Source organism: Cydia strobilella, chromosome 24, assembly GCF_947568885.1.
Source record: "Cydia strobilella chromosome 24, ilCydStro3.1, whole genome shotgun sequence".
Taxonomy (NCBI): Eukaryota; Metazoa; Arthropoda; class Insecta; order Lepidoptera; family Tortricidae; genus Cydia; species Cydia strobilella.
Genome location: NC_086064.1, coordinates 5,222,638 through 5,242,969, shown reverse-complemented (window position 1 = coordinate 5,242,969; position 20,332 = coordinate 5,222,638). Strand labels below are relative to the sequence as shown.

The following is a 20,332-nucleotide window of genomic DNA, read 5'->3' as shown; positions in this document are numbered from 1 at the left end:
CGCTAATCACGTTGTTAATTATTGTGTTCCGTCATAGGTCTGATAATGACGTTGCAAATCACGTAATATGACCTGTTTCGTCAATGGTTTAAGGATTTGCCACACTGGGTGCGTTCTGCGGTCAGCGGTTAGGTCAAACCCGCATTATGTATGAACAACATTGACAGCAACCTTTGAAGTTTAAGTTTGACCTGACCGCTGCCCGCAGAACGCATCCAGTGTGGCAATCCTTTACAGATGACGTTGTAAAACACGTCGAAAGTTTTCGTATGTCGGCAACTCGGCATACGCCCGAAGATGACGATGACGTCACTGATCACGTTGTAAATTATTGTTTGGTTATAAGTCTGATTATGACGTTGCCAACCACATCGTGATGTATCGTGTTTCGTCAGTGGCATAAAGATGAGGTTGTAAATCACGTTGAAAGTTTCCGTATGTCGACATACGCCTGATAATTACGTCGCTATTTGTGTTGTAAATTATTGTGTTTCGCCATAAGTCTGAAAATGACGTAGTAAATCCGTTTTTTCGTCGTTATGCACATTAGTTATGCGTAGTATATACTAATTCTATGGGCTGAATGGAAATAGATTACTTTGCCTTTCCCTTAATTCAACCAATGAAAATGCGACGTTTTTAACGCGCGCGATCAATTTTTCCCGTCCCGACGAATCATACGTCATAATCGCTATCTCTGATTGGTCGCGTTCGTTAAAATCGCCGCGATTTCAAGCCAGCCCCATTGTATGGTGAATCTAGCTTTAGTCGTTTCCGGAGTCACTTTAGTGTTTTATAATTGTTTTAAACGATTCCCCCCGATCGCTTCCCCGACCCGATTCCATCCGACCCCTACTTCAAGTGTATAAAAAATTGTAAGAAAAACCAAGAACAAATATTAAGTAAGTGTTTTAATTGTGTTTTAACGCACTTTTTGTTCATATGTAGTGCATTTTTTTGAAGTAAGTAACGGTTACGGAATCCTACATTGAGCATGGACCGACATGCTCTTGGCCGGTTTTTAGATTTATTTTAGTATTAAATAATTAGTTTTAATTAATTATATGTTACTTTCTGCCCATGCCCATACTGGATATTTTGTTCGCTGCGGTAGGGATCTTAGACGCATAATGGGTTTACATTACTTTAAAACACATGACTGTGTGACCTAAAATTTGAAACACCCTATTATGTATCGATGCTATATGACTATGCAAGATTATGGAATTCTTGGTCAGATGCTGCAGCCAGTATATCCAGCACACTACTACACTTGAAAAAATATAGTAGATATGTCGTGTTTTAAATCGTTTTGATCAGTATTTGATTTTACATACAATGCAATGGTGACAACACGATGAACTGATGCTGCCGTCAGGATTATCCAGCACACTAGTACACTCTCGACAAAATAGTAGCAGATATGTCGTGTTTGGATTCGTTTTGATCAGAATATAATTCTCTTAATGTAAGTTTTTAAAAAAAACAAAAAAATTATACCTTTTTATAGCCATTATTTAAGAAAGTGCTAATTGGCATCCGTTCTGATCTCAATTGTACAGATAGAGTATCATCATGTTTTATAGCTATAGGTATATCCCCTCGAGCGGCATAGCAATATTTAAAATTTTCGCGCCGTGCGGCGCGCAGCCGCAATGCGGCATGTTTTCCATATTAAAAATAGCGGCCCGCCGCACGCGCGGTTGTCAAAGTGCGTCCCATTCGAGGTAGCTTGCCGCTCGAGTGGATATTTCAACTAGGTATAATTTTTTTCATCTGAACTAAATACACTTCATGTTTGTAGGTCATCAGCATAAGGTTATGCATATGTTAACAACTCTGCTAGAACAGAACAACCAAATATTAACCTGGGTTAGAAGCCAAGATGAAACCGATGAAATTAAGAGAAAAAAAGAGCCTATAATGCTTCCTGTGCAGCTACCTATTTGTGATGACAATGAATTATCAACACTGGAAGAATATCTTAATAATGATGTACATTTTGGAGAAATGGTAAGTACTTACGCCATGGTTCCTAAGAACTGATGGCGTAAGGTAAGTTACTAGTGTAGACTACTATTTAGTACAGTCGTCGGCATAATATAAGCCAATATAAGGTAACATCCAATAGAGTTGTGCGTGCTCGTTCACTGAAAAGAACGCTCAAAACTAGTACAATCTCACTAATGTATAGTTAACGCTATCTCTACTGAGCTCGTTCACTTACCTGTACTAACAATGGCATTCTGTTAAACAAAAGCCCTTATTTCTTTTGTGGGAGAGCGTGGCCTTTGTGCCTGAGCGCGTGGCCATTGTGTGTGAGCCTCAGGCACAAAGGCCACACGCGCTCGCCCAAAAGAAATAATGGCTTTTGGTTAACAGAATGCCATTGTTAGTACGTAAGTTAGTTATACTAGTTTGGTCATAGTACAGGAGTTCACCGAGAGAAACTGAGCATTATAATGTAACGGAATGGTTTGTGCGGACGTTTTCTAAAGTAGTAGAATTTAAAATTAGTTATCTCTCTTACTCCCGTGCAGTTGCAACGGAGTGACAGCTATCTGTTGCCGTTCGATCGTCTTCGCACGCGCTCGGCGTTAGTTCATTCGGAATGTTCGGATCACTCCGATCGCGTTGCAGTTAGCATCACTCTTCGCTCCCATTCCGTTTCGGTAATAGTGTACCTATTAAAATTTACTAAGACCAGAATCATTAGGGAATTGTTCGGTCTAGTACAGCGGAGGGAATTGCGTCTTTTTTTACTTTATTACATGTACTACACAAGCCTAACATTCAATTAAATTGGTGTACCGAACTATTCGAGCACTTTGGCTTATAATTTATATAATGAAGCCGACTGTATCTTCAAACTCTCTTCGGGCTTTCCAATATAATCACACTAAGGTGATTTGGGTGCCTTTCCAACCTTTGTTTGTATCGTTTGGTAAATGAGCAATTTGCCAAAAGGTTCAATACCTACTTGACCAAAATGTATGAAACAGCTGTTCAGAGTTGCTCGCCCATAGTGAAAGTAGTTCAGATTGATGATCTGAGCAAGTATACAAAATTTTGCTGGTTTTAAAACACCCATATTCACATATTATAGAAATTATAATCTGTTATGCCTGTTAGGGCTAACAAAAGAATAAGTATACAAATTTTTATAGGTGTATGTATGTATGTTTGCCCACGCATTTCTCCGAAACTTGTTAATCGGATTGTGACCAATGACTTCTTTTTTTTTTGCTTTCATTTACTTCAACTTAAGGAACAGTGTAAGTTTCAGCAAAATCAGTTTAGTCGTATTTCAGATAAGAACTGTTAAGTGTATGTACTAATAATAACTTGGCGTCATTTGTCTTGGTTTGTGGTATACGTGCAGCTCGTATACCACACGTTTTATTTTAATAATATGTTTAATTTTAAAGGTTTCTAATTTTATGTGTACGAGTAGACATAGCATCTTGAAATCAATGTTTGTTTTTAGCATTTATAATACAGTGAGTTGTTTTTTCTTGTAGTGCAATTATTTGATGCCCTTCTGTGGGAAATCTCCAACCAACTCGGTGAATCAAATTATGAGACACATGATTAGTAACGAATTTGCATCCAAGTTTAGTTATCGTGGCATGAAAGGAAAGCGTCCCTTTGATCAACTGAACTTGAAATTAGTACTGATACGTAAGTTTTATAATTAGGTACAATAATTATATGACACATGAGGCAACTAGTGTGGCTCACTCAGTGGTGGCATTCCCAGCTGAGCAGATGTTTTAATGATAAATGTAAAAATGGTTTGGGTGTTAGCTGTCATTGTCTTTGTGTGTGTTCCGTTGCATCCCTGACACGGCGAATCTTATTAATCCTATAATAGTGACACAGCCTATAAAACGATACAGTCATTCGACGAAGCCGTCTACATTGGGCAATCGTGCGAGTGCGAGGGGCGAGGGGTGTACCGCGCGTACTCGAGCTACATACAAAGTACAAACAATCATACATTCGCCATTGTTAGTAGCTCGGTACACGTCAAAGTCGTCGGTCCACTATATACTTTTTAATGAGCTATGATAATTATGAGTGTGAAGAGTTTATTTATTTATTCGCTGAATACTTTATCCACGGATTAGTGAGTATAGCTCTTGCCTTTCACGAAGGCGCGTGGATAGGAATAAAAAAATCCACGCCATAGCGCGTCCCACCAACATTGACGGCCATCCGCCTTCTGTGATACATGTATAAACAGATTTATAGAATAAGAAATATATATTTTTAATGGTTACGTAGCAGAATATCTAAAATCAAATGTTATTAGTTACACACAAAAACACAAAGTCGAAATGCATAACTTACGAAATTTACGAGTATAATATCTTTTATCATAAGTTTAAAATATAGGTATGCGTCCTAAATTCATCACGTTTATAATCTATACTGCTGCCTCTGTATAAGGTTCAAAATACATAAAGGCAAATTATTATTATAAGTTTAAAATATACGGTCTAAATTCATATATAATCTATACTGCTGACAGTACTGACTATGTTTATGGTTCAAAATACATAAAGTCATAAGACCCAATGAAATACAAATTAATAAATAATAGGTTAGGTTAGTTAGGTTGCTTCTTATGCCGTCTAATTTCTATGTACAACTTAAATATGTGTATCGATTTCGTCACTTCAGTATTATATTCTTTCGATTTCGAACGTTATAGATAACGAACATTATTCATTTAGGCTTTCTACATTCTAGCTAGACTATGTGTTTTAAACTTATTACATTTGAATTTAGGTATTGTGCTACTGCTACGTAGGAACCATTGTAATAAAATATTATTACTAATTATTTTTAATGCTCTTGTTGTTTCAGGAACTGTAAAGAAATACTTCGTAATACCTGCTGAAACATCAATTGAAGACGACATAAAAGTGTGGCTCAAACACGCTCCACAAAGACTGAAAACGAGTGCTATGAAAAAACTGAATAGTTCTTTTAACAAATACCATTAATAATTGTATGGATTTCTTACGAGTGTGTACAATGTAAAGTAAAAAGGTGTTAAGTAAACGCCAAATTTATAGAAGCTCTATCTTACAGACCGCAAAATGAAATAATTCCTTGTCAGCGGCATTGTGATAGACAATTAGAGTTGAACACAGACCCGCGTGTATTTCAGTTACAAACTACTGATACTGAAACAGTAAATATAAGTACCCCTGACGTTTGTAATGGCCATCTTCAGTCCTCTATTGATCATGTCGAAAACTTTCCTAATTTGACGCCACTTAGTTATTCAACAAATAATAGGAGACTACGGAGATTTTAATCCACGATGCGACCATGGTTTCTAATACAACTGACTTCTTTATTTCACAACAAACATTTACAATACAAGTTTCATAATACAGATATTAAAAACCTAAAGTTGCATGGGGCATCGTCCCCAGGACGCTTGCTGCGTTTCCCCGCTGGATTGCCAGACTTAGCCGCTGAGCGAAATATTCGCCCGCTCGAAAATCGCCAGACACCCAGACAAGTTTATTTGAAATTTCTTTCACAACTTGTCTGGTGTCTGATGACCATGGCCCAAAGGTTTCGACTGCAAGCGCCGCAAATATGTAATTCTCTTTTAAAAATGCATATTTGCGGCGCTTGTTAAATTGGGCGTCTTCTGCAGCCGTCCCCGGTTTCCGGGCCGAGCGCTGGACGTGGGACGGAGCCAAAGTATCCACACAGGTCACATCCCACGCCAAGGATCGCCCCAAAAACCAAGGCACAAGCGAGCATCCGTCGGGTCTTTTCCCATCCGCCGCTGACAAGCCAGCTGGTTCGAGGGTTGCCGGTATGTTAACTGTACCGAGAGCTCTGCGGATCAGCTCATTGAGCGCCGCGTGCCTGAAATTTCGGCCCGCACTCGACTGGCAAGATAGTCCATGGCGTCCGAGGGCGTCGACTGGGCCTCCGCAGCGGCAGCAGGGGTGCGGTTCACAGGTCTTTAGCCCCAGCCTGAGGCATACGGCCACACGCAGTGCGGCCGGGTCCAAAAGAGATCCTATGTTCCGCGACGGCAAAGCGTGTAACCAATGTCCCGACTCTGGCTCAGATACTGCCAGTAATCGAGCACGCTCACTGGGGTTACAACTGTCGTTCAAAAGTGTTTTGTGGGCTGATTTTATATTTACCAAGTCCCAGGCAGCTTGGCTAGTTTTTTCTGTAGGTGGGTTCTCACCGGGAAATCTGGCTCCCCATGTAGACTCCGCTTCTGCCAAGCCCGTCACTATCAAATCAGTGGGATTGAGGACGTTAAGAATATCACTGATGAGACTGACGGTGCTATGCACAGATGAGAGAAAAGCAGGGAGAGCCAGGTCCCCCGTGGAGCGAATACCCAGCCCGCCATAATTGATAGGCAGAATAGCTTGGGACCAAGTTTGGGGATTTAACGAGATGTTTAAAATTTTGCAGATTGAATTTTTTTGAGTATTGTCAATAAAAGACATACTGGTTTCTAATGCAAAAAATTATCACCAGGATTTACAAAGTTTCTTTAGATCTTGGTCTGTATAATATAATATTTCACATGTTGCCTTATCGTCGCTGTTAAAGTTCTTAAAATTACAATTTCCTGAAGTCCCTTCTGTTACAAGAACACTAATTAATGAATAAGTACATCAAATAAAAGTAACATATTACTTTTAGAGAATGGTGAATTTTTATACTTCGGCTTCAAAACTTTGTTACAATCAGTTTTACCAATTGCATTTCAAAACGCTGTAAATGAGATAAAATTATCATTTAATATTGATGGATTACCGATTATCAAAAGCTCTAACACGGAATTTTGGCCAATTTTAGCTGATGTTTATGGTTTTAAAGCTAGCGTTGTGCTATAGGTATCTTTTGCAGAAATTCATAACCTTCTCCAGTAGCAAATTCCTTGAAACCCTTCATAAACGAATTGAAAGATCTTATTTATGCAGTCTGAAACTTGTTATAATGGAAAACTATTTACTGTTTCGGTCAGATGGTTTGTTTGTGACATACCTGCTCGTTCATATTTAAAATGTGTAAAACCACATAACGGGTATTCTAGTTGCGATAAATGTATTTGCAACGGAAATTACGTGGAACGTCGTGTAGTAATCGACGACCTTGACAGCGCGTTGAGAAAAGACGAGTCGTTTGGATTACAGTCTGACGAAGACCATCGCCTTGGTATTTCTCTCTAAATCGAAATAGATAGGTATTGGCTGGGTCACCTGTTTCCCCACAGATTATATGCACTGTGTTTGTCTTGGTATAATGAGAACATTTCATATACCATGGCGGGATTCTACTTGCCACGGTCATTAGGCGTAAACAATACGAATAGTGACAACAAAAAATGCCCGGCAAACTTTTTTTGCGGCGTCGTGTCTTACATGTAACTTTCCAGTCTTGATACTTTTGTGTTATTATTTGACAGTCATATCAGTCTGTTAAAAATATTTTAAAAGTTGTTGTTGGACTTGTAGGGACTGCATCCTATTCCTACATTCGATCAAGCTAGATGTTATTTAATAAATAATTAACTTTCTAGGCTTTTACCGTAGTAAAAGTTGTTCATTATGACTTACATATTCACGCCGTAAATTATTGCACGTGACTATAAAAATCATCCTGTATTTATACTGTTTTTATTAGTATTGAACTAACAAAATTAGGTGGTAACTACTGGGAAAAATAAATCCTACCTTTTACCACTGGTAACAGTGGTAACTTCTTTGAAAAAATATACCCAGTAGTTACCACTGTTAACAGCTTGGTGGTAACTATAAAAAGTGGGTAAATAACCCTATATGTTCGGCCAATTGTTCTGTTTTAACTATTAAAGAAATATGTTTACAAAATACAAAAATTATTTGTTTTAAACACAAATTGCCATGATGTTTATGATCATTTCATGTTGTTGCACAGTGCTATATTATATATTTTAGTGTCAAAGAATCTAACTTCTAGCGATTCTCCAATTCTGTGACCCTAGTGAATAAGGGTACAAGGGTACATCCTGACTTCAGAATGGCGGGAGGACCTTTTTTGTTAAATATCTCGTTTTAGGAAGAGGTACACGGGTTTCTATTAAAGGTATACTGAGGTACACAGAAGGTACAACATGTTTATAAATATTTCGTTGAAATTGCTGAGGTCCACCCGCCATTCTGACGCTCACTAGTGAGCACCTAAGCGGCACCAGTCATCTTAAAAAAAATTGCACTGTAAAGAATTTTAAATTATTTTTTGAGTTCTCTGTGAGATTTTTTGGTTAAATGTTTAATAAATAAATATTTTTATTGCATACACTTTTGTTTTGTTTCAGATACAATTAGGTCTTTGGGAACATGTCTACGAACGACTGAAAATGCTAGCACGGACGTAATGTAACGTCACTATAATCACCATTACGTCATTAGGCCATTTATCATTAGGCATGGCGTGATGATTTCTGTGAAGTCTGCTGGCGGTTTTCAACGATGTCGGTAGATGTGTTTCCAATGACATCTACAGACGTCATCGGCATGGCATGACGTCGATAGACGTGTACACTATGACGTTGACGTCTTCCCGATGACGTCTATAGACGTTCTACTAGAGGTGTCTCGCGACGTCTATTAACGACGTCGTTTGACATTCCAATGACGTCATGCGACGTGGAATAACGATGTAGTGTGACGTCAATTTAATACGTTATACCAGCGTCATCCCAACGACGACGTCGTGTGACGTCTAATAAACACATGATACATAAGGACCAGTAGACGTCGCCGTGAAACGTATACTGGACGTGAACAGATACGTCTGTAAACTTGTGCAAGTGACGTCAATAATGACGATAAAGGGCGTGCCAGGATAAGCTAAGTGATTCTGCCCCCGACGAATTTGGGCTTGTAATTTTAATGGTTGGTGTGGCTCTACACCTGTAATTATTGTGCAAAATTTGAGCACCCTAAACATTATAGTTTTTGTAAAAAAAACGAAAAATCATTGTTCTTTGATAACTTTTTTTCTAGTTAACCGATTTTAGTATAATTCACATATGTTTTACATTGAGTCAAGATAATGATATGACATAATACTATTTTCATTATGTCATAGCAAAAAAATAAATAAAAGCTGACTAAACTTTTTTAAATTTTTTTTTAATTACTTACAGGTTAGAGACCGCTCTAGTTTTTTCACCAATAGTACACCCACTAATAAACTACAACATGTATTTTTTTCAAAATTTTATCTGAGGGAGAACATAGAGATATCTTTACATACATTTCCTAGACTCGCCTTAATATAACATAATACGAAATGTGTGAAACCTCTTTAGAGAAACGTGCAGATTGCATACCTACTTAATACTGGCCACTTACATTTCGTTACGTTAAATTAAAAAAAAAGTTTAAAAGTAAAAAATCTAATCTAAAACAAAGCTCAAAGTGTTTCTTTGTTAAAAGAGTTAATTAAATATTCCGCTGCAATACTAATGTTTTTTTTTTTTTTTTTTTAACGCAGCGACATATAAGTGGCCAGTATTAAATAGGTATGCAATCTGCACGTTTCTCTAAAGAGGTTTCACACATTTCGTATTTTATATTAAGGCGAGTCTAGGAAATGTATGTAAAGATATCTCTATGTTCTCCCTCAGATAAAATTTTGAAAAAAATACATGTAGTTTATTAGTGGGTGTACTATTGGTGAAAAAACTAGAGCGGTCTCTAACCTGTAAGTAATTAAAACAAATTTAAAAAAGTTTAGTCAGCTTTTATTTTATTTTTTGCTATGACATAATGAAAATATTATTATGTCATATAATTATCTTGACTCAATGTACAACATATGTGAATTATACTAAAATCGGTTAACTAGAAAAAAAGTTATCAATGAACAATGATTTTTCGTTTTTTTTTTTTTTTTACAAAAACTAATGTTTAGGGTGCTCAAATTTTGCACAATAATTACTGGTGTAGAGCCACACCAACCATAAAAATTACAAGCCCAAATTCTTCGGGGGCAGAATCACTTAGCTTATCCCGGCACGCCCTTTGTGATATCGCACGTAAAACGTGACGTCAGTACTTAATGCCCTCTCGTTGTCTTTTTACGTCTTAAACGATGGCATGTCGTGACGTCAATAATGATGACATCGCCACGTTAAACATGACGTCAGTACTTAAAACGTAGACGTTAGTATAAAGATGTGAACTATGACAACCCAACCTCTCGTCTCGACGCCTTTGTACAACGTCTTAAATCACAATTACCGAAATAAATGTCATATACGAAGGAAAAAATGACCAAAACCTCCAGTGTTTAGAGCTGGAATCAAACCAGCGTCCTCTAGTTACCGGACAGGTGCCTGAACCACTCGGCCACCGGTCACGGTGGCATGGGTCGAAATTTCCAAGTATATGAAAATTTCCTGAAGGCTTGTGGTGGGTGTGATTGGTGGTGGTGCTTGAAATAACACAAATTAAAATATTTTCATAGAAAGTATCTTAATTTGTTCTTACAGTCTTAAATCACGTCAACATATGTATCAAAATGACGTCAAGTGATGATGTCAATAATGACGATAAATTTGTGACATCGTCACGTGAAACATGACGTTTGCATTCATAATTCACGTCAATAAGACATGACCTTGCTGTCTGAGACAACTCACCGCTGCTTCGCCCTTCGCAAATGGTTTTCATAACCGCGCGCTCGCTGGTTTCGGGTGATTTTAAGTTGGCCTTTTAACACAGATGTAGGTACTATAAAATCGCCTCCTTTAGACTTACTAATTGATGACCCAGCATCAAATGAAGCAGCTTCTCCGGAGCGGTATGATCCTACTAAACATACCGTATAAAAATAGACAAGTTTTTTTTATGATGCATTCTCAAGTTCTCATACGCTACCAAAAGTCTGGCACTAAATTGTTAACAACTTGCAATAAGTTGATTTTATTGTTAACAATCTAGTGTTTGAAATATCACAGTACGTACCCAAGTACTGTATAATAGAATACCCAATACTCTTACCCAGCACAGGTCTAGTTATCAAAACATATAAGCCTTATTGTATTACAAGTGCCTATCCATGGCAATCCATACAAAATTACTGTCAAAACAAGCTAGTATTAAGCACGGCTTGTAAGTTTTGATACACAGGCTACTGGTGTAAGGGTTACGGAGGACATATGAAAGTTGCTCCAATGTAATAACCCTGTCGAATTAGGCATGCCCAAAGCGTACTCGGACTGAACAAACGAGTAAAACCGCTAGGAAGGATGATACTGATTTTTAATACTTATATTGCTTTCCATTTTCAGGTTATATTGCTGAATCCCTAATCCAGTTGAAAACTTTAGCAACTTACACACTGAGCAAAGTCGAAATAATTGAAAAAAGAATGGCCGTGTTTAGTTTAAACGAACAAAATAACGCAGATTCATTATGTCATCGATTGCCACTTATAACGCTTAAAACATTAGAGGACTTGGAAAAACTTGAACTAGAAATAAAACAGAGTGAAATAATGAAAAATCAATTGGTATGTATCGGTTTTATTCATGTTTTATTTTGTAGTAATTAAACCATTATTGAAATTGTAATTATATGCATACGCAAAGAATTGTAAACGCCTTATTTGCACGATTGATCAGTTCGTATTTCATTACAGTTTCAGTATTTGAAATATTCCGGAGGGGCGACAGAGAAAGAATGTGGCAACAGATGGAGAAGGTATTTACTAATGACCTAACCCAATACTGCTCATGGACGGGATAGAAAAATAATTACAAGCCGTGTGGATTACTTACTATGGACGTAATTAAAGGTGGGTTTAGAATTATTTTATATACCAATGTAAAATTTCCACATGTTGTATATTAAGTTGCTTGTGGGATGTAGCATAGAATAGGAAATTGTATAGTCTTCATCTTCTCAAATGATTTTTTCGCCTAAGACAGTAATTAATCTGTTAAACAAAAGCCATTGTCTCTATTGTGACGGGCTCTAAGCTTCCAAATTTGGCGCGTGGCAAAGCAACAATGCCGTTTAAAATGCAACTGAATCGCGATAGTACTATAAAATCTGTTTTTTTTAAGTGGGCTTTTTAAATATTCTGGATGTAACAAAAATAGCGGGGATCCGTTTAAGGGCATATTCGGTATCGTATTCTGATTAGGAAAAGTAGAAGAATTTTTTTGTTGTATTAATGATGTACGCGGTCCTTAAATCATTTAGTAACTGGAGACGCCTTGTCTGTAATTTTCTGTACAAAACGGGGGAGGGGCACGTCAAATGTATGGTAACGTACAAATAGCTGTCAGATAGTTTGTCAGTCCGTACAAAAGTACTTATGCACCATTGTGCAAGGTTTTCGGCAGAGGGATAAGCTCTTAAAGGCGACTCCGGTTATTAAATGCTCTAAGACGTGGTCTAAGTGAGGTTTTAATAAACGTGTAGGCAGTTTCAAAATAGATTTAATAACAAACTGTTTTATTTTCAGCCGCAGTAAAAGAAAGTTTTCCATCTTCAACTGATGAACAGTTTGAAAAGATAATCATGATGTGGTTTGCGCATGCCGGTACCCGTATCGCCGTATCAGAAGATCCAAATAAGAAGACTGGGAACTGCCCATAAAAATATCGTTAGAACTTAACAAAGAGCGATGATTTATCTTTAATCAATAATTTAACCCTGTTTTTGGCAATTAATCTTATAAGCAGGGCCCGGAATTTTAGGTGCGGAATGTAGGGAGTGAACAAGACTATTTATCGATAGTTATTTTATTAGTCTCTTTATGAAATAAAACCTCAAACGATGTATATCACACTATCCGATACGTACCTTTTTCAATGGTCAATGATAAATAAAATAAAAACAAATATCACAAAGTTTTAATTACTTTATTGATTTAAACCTTTATATTTATAAATTAAACGCCTTAACGCATTCACTGCCAGGGGGCGTGACCTAGAAACAAACTTGTATGACGGTGAACGCACATGTGCGTTGGGGGCAGTGAATGTAACACGACCGATCTGGCCTAGTGACCCTGCCTATGAAGCCGATGGTCCTGGGTTCGAATCCCGGTGAGGGCATTTATTTGTATGATGAGCACAGATATTTGTTCCTGAGTCATGGATGTTTTCTATGTATTTACGTATTTGTATATTATACTCGTATTGTCGGTGTCTGAGTACCCGCAACACAAGCATTCTTGAGCTTACTGCGGGACTTAGTCAATTGCAGGTAATTATTCCAATTACCTATTAATGAATGCTGAGAAATGATTTTTCAAACTTGGACAAATGCTTAAGTGTTCATTCACTGGAGGTGTTACCGTACAAGCTTAACCTATAATAACTACCAAAATATGCCACTCAGCATATGCCGATGACCATCATTCTTAGCCATGGCGCTGTTTTCAGGGCAACCAATTAAAATTAAAAACATATAAAAAATAAATTAAAACTAATACAAGATGCTCGGCAGCGCTCCATCGAGTTTTATTGTCCAAGCTGATCTGTAGACCGACCAAGATTTGAGTCTACAAGACTGTAATTAGACCAACTTTGATATATGGATGTGAAGCTTGGACGCTGACTCAGAAATAAGAGAACAAGCTCATAGTGGCGGAGAGGAAAATTTGGCGGAAGATTCTGGGGCCTATCGGAGATGAAGATGGCACATGGAAGCGTAGGAAGAATAGGGAGCTAGAGGAGCTGGTTGCGGTGCCCAATATAATTGGCGAGATCAAAGCCACACGACTCGGCTGGCTTGGTCACCTGAAGAGGATGGGAGAGAATCGTGCTGTGAGAACAGCATATGTAGGTGTAGGGCACCCGGGCGGAAAACGTCGGTCTGGGCGTCCCAGATACCGCTGGAGTGATGAAGCCCTAAAAGACCTGTTCGCCCTCGGAATCGCAAAATAGGGCAGAATGGCGCTCTCTTGTGTCAGAGGCCAAGATCATTTTGGGTCACTGAGCCAGTGAAGTAAGTAATACAACATGGGGGAGTTGATTTTAACTAAAATTGTCAATAATAGTAGATATATCTCTTTCAATAATAATTTAATATATGTTCGTGTACAAAAGTATGTTAGATTACGCCTGATTATGGGCACACGACAAAGCCTGGCCTGTATTACACAGAAATGGAAAGCGTAAGTAGAAAGAAAAATAAAACAAGTGTAATCATATAAATAACACAATTTACTCACTATAAATATTAGTGTGTAAGCATGAGATGGCAAGTAATAGGACGTGAAAGTTTTACAACTTAAATGATGTCTTTTTCTTTTTGCCTTTTGCCTAAAGGTTTAACTTGAGGTTTATTCTTCACGTGAGTTCGCCTGTGCTGCCTTAAACCTTCTGAAGTCGAATACGATTTGGTACAAAGTTCGCACGCATATATTTTTCCTTCCACGTGTATTTCCAAATGCTTCCTTAAGTTATTCTTTTGTGCAAATAGTTTGCCGCACACTTCGCAGCAGTGTGGTCTCTCGCCCGTGTGTGTTAATATGTGAGCATTCAGGCCGTGCTTGTGACGAAATTGTTTGTTACACATTTCGCAGGTGTGTGCTCTCTCACCGGTGTGAACTATTTTATGCCGCCGCAAACTATTCTTAGTCGCAAGTGTCAAACCGCAAATATCGCAAGCATAAATAGTCCGCTTATAATGTATATTCATATGCCTAATTAATTCGCCTCTATAGCAGAACACTCTTTGACATTCATCGCAGGTATGATTAATGTGATTTTTTCTAATATGTGTCCTTAAACTTTTTTGATCCGTAAATTTAACTGGACATAATTTGCAGCGAAAATGTCCCAAACCCGTGTGTAACGCCATATGCGAAATGAGGTTTTGTTTTTGAGTATATCTTGCCTTGCATATATCGCACGTGAAGGGTTTTTCACCATTATGTGTGCGTTTATGTTTGTTCAAGCTAGACTTGTCTGAAAATCTTTTTTTACATTTTCCACACCAAAAAGATTTGTCCCCAGTGTGAAATTTCTTATGCAAGTCTAAACGTGATTTATATTTAAATTGTTTGTTGCATATTTCACAAATAAAGTCTTGTCTAGTGTGAGTTTTTTTGTGAATTTTTAACCCCACTTCCCGCCTAAACTGTCTGCCGCAAGTATCGCAATTGTATGGTGCGTTTTTGTTTCTTGCGCTTGTCCGGAATTTTCGTTCCTTTTTTAGTTTCATGCCATGACCAAACCCCTCATTGATGCAACTCTTTGGTGACGTCACATAAGGATTCCGTTCATTTGCAGGAGTTTCAAACAGGGGTTCCTGCTTGCAAACATCTAATGTCTGGTTTTCGAGGTCTGAAACAAAAAACTTTGTAAATAAAAAGTGGGAATGGTACCTTTTCCTATCTGTTAGCACTTGTAAAGACGAAGTAGTAAGGTATGCATGATTAAATTTTTCATGGGTGGCTTCTGTCTGTTTAATGTTACGTGGGAAGTTATTTAGAAAGAATTATAATGATCACAGATTATTTATTTAGTATACAGTAAGTAAATAATTTCTAAGTAAATGTAAAAAAAGCATATCTGCATGCAGGTTAAAATGCGGCGAACGTATTTTAATCCTACGACCTAGATCTCTATCCGTATTCTCGCAAATGAATGAAATAAATACATATTTATTTTGATTTTTAATCTGACCATAGGTAAAAAATACCAGAAATCGGACAGGACCGCCGGAGCTGTTATTGTCCCTCCCTTTTTGGGGGTAGCGGAGGCAGACCACCTTAAATTGACCCAAGGAAAGTCGTGCAAAGCGACGTCGCTTAAAACAAAAGTGCATATACACTGGTATTATTATCAATTCATCACCTAGCCTTTTGCTCACACATACCTGTCATAAATAGCTTGAACTCCTCAATCTCCGCCGTCGGTAAGGGATCAACTGACACCTCCGTCTTGACTTCTATAGAAACGTCTGAAAGCAATTCAATCAATCAATGAAAACAATTTCCATAGTTCTTTCACATAACTCGCTTTAAACTTTTTTATAAATGAGAATTTATTTACGTATGGAGTGAGCACTCGTCTTACTTATTCTTATTTTCTATGATTATATCAAGTATATAAAATTGTAATATAATAAACTAATTACCAATAACTCAGATACCTTCTAAAAAAGCACAGCGCAATTTCCTTATTAATCGCTCGGGATAAAGGCAGACCCATAATAACTTACAGCCTCAAAAAAGTAGCAAAATACGTACGTACAAGCTCCTCTTGAATAGCGTTACAACCTTCTGACTTTTCTGCCTTCGGTGAATCTTCTTCTTCTGAAACAAATGTATGTGTGCTACTCATTTCAAGGTATGCTAGTTATGGTCACATATTTAATTTCCTATAATTATAAAAGTTTTTTTTTGACGGAGTGGGAATGCATTTATGCACCGTCCCGCAGCGGGGGGCGGGAAGGTCATTCGTGGGGGGTATATGGGACGCTCACCGCTCCTTTCGGCTCTCGCTAGGAAAGGGAGGAGGGGCCTATCCACTGAACCCACTCCAGCCTTTCACCATTGCCGTTCGCGGGGGCCTACAGGGATCGAGGACATTCTACCACAGGAGGCCCGAGGCCTGAAGAAATTCAAATGTGTAGTCCCTAACCCGCATTGGGCCAGCGTGGGGACTATAGCTCAAGCCCTGTTGCGCATTAGAGGAGGTCAATGTCCATCAGTGGGTCGTATATAGGCTGAATTATTATTATAGGTAATATAAGACGAGACGTCAGTTATTGCCAGCAATGCCAGCATTTTATATGAGCTGTTGTCTCAAAAGATTGCATTTTATCTATTTACTTATAGATATTTTCAAATACTAGGTACTTTCTGTACCTATTGTTTTAAGATCTTTGGCCCAGTGATTCATAGATTCATGAGGAACATATAATGAGGGCTTCCGCGTTTAATTTTGCCGCTAGGGGCGCTAGTGTAGATGGAGGTCTTTCAAAATGTCAAATGCATAGAAGTTTTGGGGGTTTCAAGCTTTTTTATCGGGAATTTTTACTTCTTATTCATAATTGTGGTAAATTGTTGTCCATCTTTGATAAATCATGGTAAACAAAAGATATAGCTCAATAAATGTTAGTGGTTTAAAAAAAGTGCCAACTAAAATGTATGCAATATTAAACAGGTTGAAAAAATGGCACATTTACACATGAAAATACCTTTGCGTGTATTAGAATGTATTGATTTTATAAAAATAAGCGTAGAAGAATTTTGAGATCTGTTTTTCTGGACCTACATCTAGTGGCGCCAACTGGTGAGCACAAAAACTGTAGCCCTCATTAGGAATATAATCAAGTTTTTACGATTTATTTGCCAGTCGCGAGACACACAAGTGTTATAAGGGCTGTTTGTACCAATGTATCTCACGGCGCAATGACGGATTTATACAAAACAAGTTTCTGCCCATGACTTTGTCTGTGTTGGATGACGATAATAGCAATCTTATGTCCATATAAACAATACCTTTAACATGGCACTTTCGCCTTAGACATGATTGCAACTTGTCTTGGCTGCGCTGCACTTGCAGCTTGAAGTCGCTTGCGTCCCGCAGCCGCCCCACGCACACCTCGCAGATCCCACACTTGTCATCACTTGGCAGGTAAGTTAACTGAAAATAAATAATCATAGCATAAAAAACTACTAATTATAACTCTTAAAGTGTTGGTGGCCTATCAGAAAGTTGTATGACTCAACCACAAGTTTATTAGGTTTTCCGGATGTCAATTGGTTTGACATTTTTTAAAATATGAGGACAAGCAAAGATACATTGATTGAGTTTACAATCAATTCACTTTGAGACAAGTTAAAGTCAATAAAATGACGTAAGAGATTTAAGATTCTGTAGAAGTTTGATGTGATTCATTATGTGATTTTTTTACACTTGCGATCAGAATAAATCAATTGTGTCTAAGAATAACTTCTATCTACATTCCTCTATTAATTTTCTGGTGCTTTATTTCATACATGGTGTAAAATTATTTATTTTAAATACAGTCTTGCTTTCATTGTGCATTACAGATATGTGTGGAATTGTATGAAAACATAATAACTTTATTTCGTTCATTTCAATGTATATGCCAAGCCAAATGAAATTTAGTATCAACGTTTAAAAACCATAAATTATTTATTAAATAAGTCAGTTTACATGTATCTCGAAACATTCCTTGAGCATATTCGAATATATTTCAGTTTTTCCCAAACGTGTATATGGTTTCTTCAAGTTTTTTTCAGGAGGCCGCAGCAGGCAACAACGACACGAATTGCTCATGTCCATTGTAACAACAAATAAAATGTTAATTTTATTGAATTATAATGTGAAATAGGCAAATTATTGACAATCAATCAAAGAAAGACTGCCTGACAGTTGACATTTGACAATGACATGACACTGGGAAATAGGGTTGTATTTGTAGGGAGAATTATAGCCAAGTCCATTGAATGCCAAGTATAATTTTCCTTTTGTCAGCTATAATTAACAATAATTTTTGAAATGAATGTGTTAAGACACAATTTCTTCAGTGATACAAATATTATTTTGTAACTTGGCTGTTAAAACCGGTATTAAGAGATGCAGCAATCATGATTTGTAAAAAAAAACGTCATTTTCAGACGTGGTCGCGTTCGAATATGACTACGTATGGCATAGCGATGGGACGAGTCCACTTTTTTCCAATTCGAATGATTCGAATTGATTCGTCTGCTGATTCGAATTGAAACTCGAGTTGATTCGACTCGACGAAAATGTTTGGTTGGCGGCCGTAGGATCGAAGGATCGTGATTCGCGACACGGCAACCGGGTCCAACGTGCACGGATAAGGCCCGCAAACTCGAGTTGTAACGGCGAGTCAAGTGGTACACAGAGATATCAGATTAAGTAAAAGGGACATCGCCAGACCTAACAAGGTCAAGGACATAGTCTAAGAAACGATAACTAATTTTTACGTACCTTCACCTCTTAATTGATTCAATCTAAGACGTATGTTATGTGTAGTAAGTATGTTAGATAATGTGTGGACTGAGAAATTGTAGCTCCATGTGGTTAATATATAGATAAAGATCCTTATATGTGTCTCAAAAAGTATACATATATAATATGTGTGCAATTGTGATCCGCAGAGAAAAGTTTACAGGTCATTTTTGTTCATTTTGATGAATTTTTCATTATTTTTCTCCGTAATAAGAAACTAATCAAAATAGAAACGATAAAAAGGAAATTCCCCATTTTGGGCCGTATTTTATTTCGTTTTTAAAATGTTTCTTGTTATTGATGCATTTCTTATTACTAGAAAATATTTTTTTGTTTATGCCATAGTAAAGAAAGTGTCCAAACAAACAAAATCTTTTCACCAATGTAAACCATTGCAGTGATATTTAAATGTTTTTTTTTTCGATGTAATCATTTATTTGCTTAAAAACGTATAATAATGCATAACGGATGAGATGAGAGAATCGCCTTACTCGGACTCTCCGACTATAGTCAAGTATTTTCAAAATTCGTGTACCTATCCTATCGCCATCACTATCACTCCCATTAGTAGGAGCGAGAGCGACGGGGCGACGGCGACAGATAGTACGCTACTAATTCACTAAAAATTTCTCTCGTCTGTGAGCATAGCCAGTGTTGTTTGACACCTCTTTTCATAATATGTATATGATCAGAGGAGTCACTTAACGCTGGCCAGTTGTAAGTGTAAGGCAAGTAGGTAAGTTTTCATTTGTGAATTGGTTCGATCCGATTCGCATCTAGCCCGGCTCGGCGAGTTGGCGTTGGCGATTCGAACGGCATCGCCGACTCACCGGATCGGTTAACAAATGTTCGTTGTTCGCGCGTGGAAATCGCTACGTCGAGTTGATTCGAATTGCACGGAGACTTGATTCGAGTTGACTCGCCTGTAATGTGATTCGAATCATTCGAATCAGACAACTCGACTCGCCCATCGCTAGTATGGCATACTTAAAAAAGGCATTAAAGCCAAAATATATTGAATACAAGAACGATATATATAACTTCATTGTTACTTTGGTAAAATAATAATTTTTCGGCTTAAAATGAACAAGATATTTTTTACAATGGTTTTTAACAAAAATAACTCATTGTCGTAGTCGCAGGAATCTTTGTTTTGTAGAAACCGAACGGTCTTTATTAGTATTCAAGGCAATGATGCATTGATCGTACTGACTTTTATTTTACGTCCGTAAATTTTATTAAAACGCCGACGCCATTTATCCCAAAGAGTAGTATTAGTATATAGAGATTTATATGATTTATCCT

General features: G+C 37.5%; 1 protein-coding gene and 1 long non-coding RNA gene across 2 annotated transcripts; one reads left to right on the top strand and one right to left on the bottom strand.

The window, feature by feature from the left end:
* Positions 1-11,354: 11,354 nt before the first annotated feature.
* Positions 11,355-12,760, top strand: LOC134752103 (uncharacterized). The gene is made up of 3 exons (XR_010128732.1): positions 11,355-11,565; positions 11,695-11,850; positions 12,526-12,760. It is a non-coding gene; the product is annotated as an uncharacterized LOC134752103 (long non-coding RNA).
* Positions 12,761-14,215: 1,455 nt separating this feature from the next.
* On the bottom strand, positions 14,216-18,402 carry LOC134752149 (zinc finger protein OZF-like). Its single transcript, XM_063687744.1, has 5 exons — positions 18,206-18,402; positions 17,524-17,668; positions 16,267-16,332; positions 15,894-15,977; positions 14,216-15,358 (listed from the first exon to the last, which is right to left on the bottom strand). Exons 1-5 carry the CDS (start codon positions 18,332-18,334, stop codon positions 14,301-14,303), a joined length of 1,482 nt encoding a protein of 493 aa, XP_063543814.1. The 5' UTR covers positions 18,335-18,402; the 3' UTR covers positions 14,216-14,300.
* Between the last annotated feature and the right edge of the window lie 1,930 nt (positions 18,403-20,332).

Excerpts from the sequence above, each read along its gene's own strand:
- LOC134752149 (XM_063687744.1), bottom strand. The coding sequence starts at position 18,334 with ATGGACATGAGCAATTCGTGTCGTTGTTGCCTGCTGCGGCCTCCTGAA. Across the intron at positions 16,333-17,523 it reads GCGAAAGTGCCATGTTAAAG|AAGAAGAAGATTCACCGAAG; the intron begins GTATTGTTTATA and ends CATTTGTTTCAG. Across the intron at positions 15,359-15,893 it reads GTTCAAGCTATTTATGACAG|ACCTCGAAAACCAGACATTA; the intron begins GTATGTGTGAGC and ends TTTTTGTTTCAG.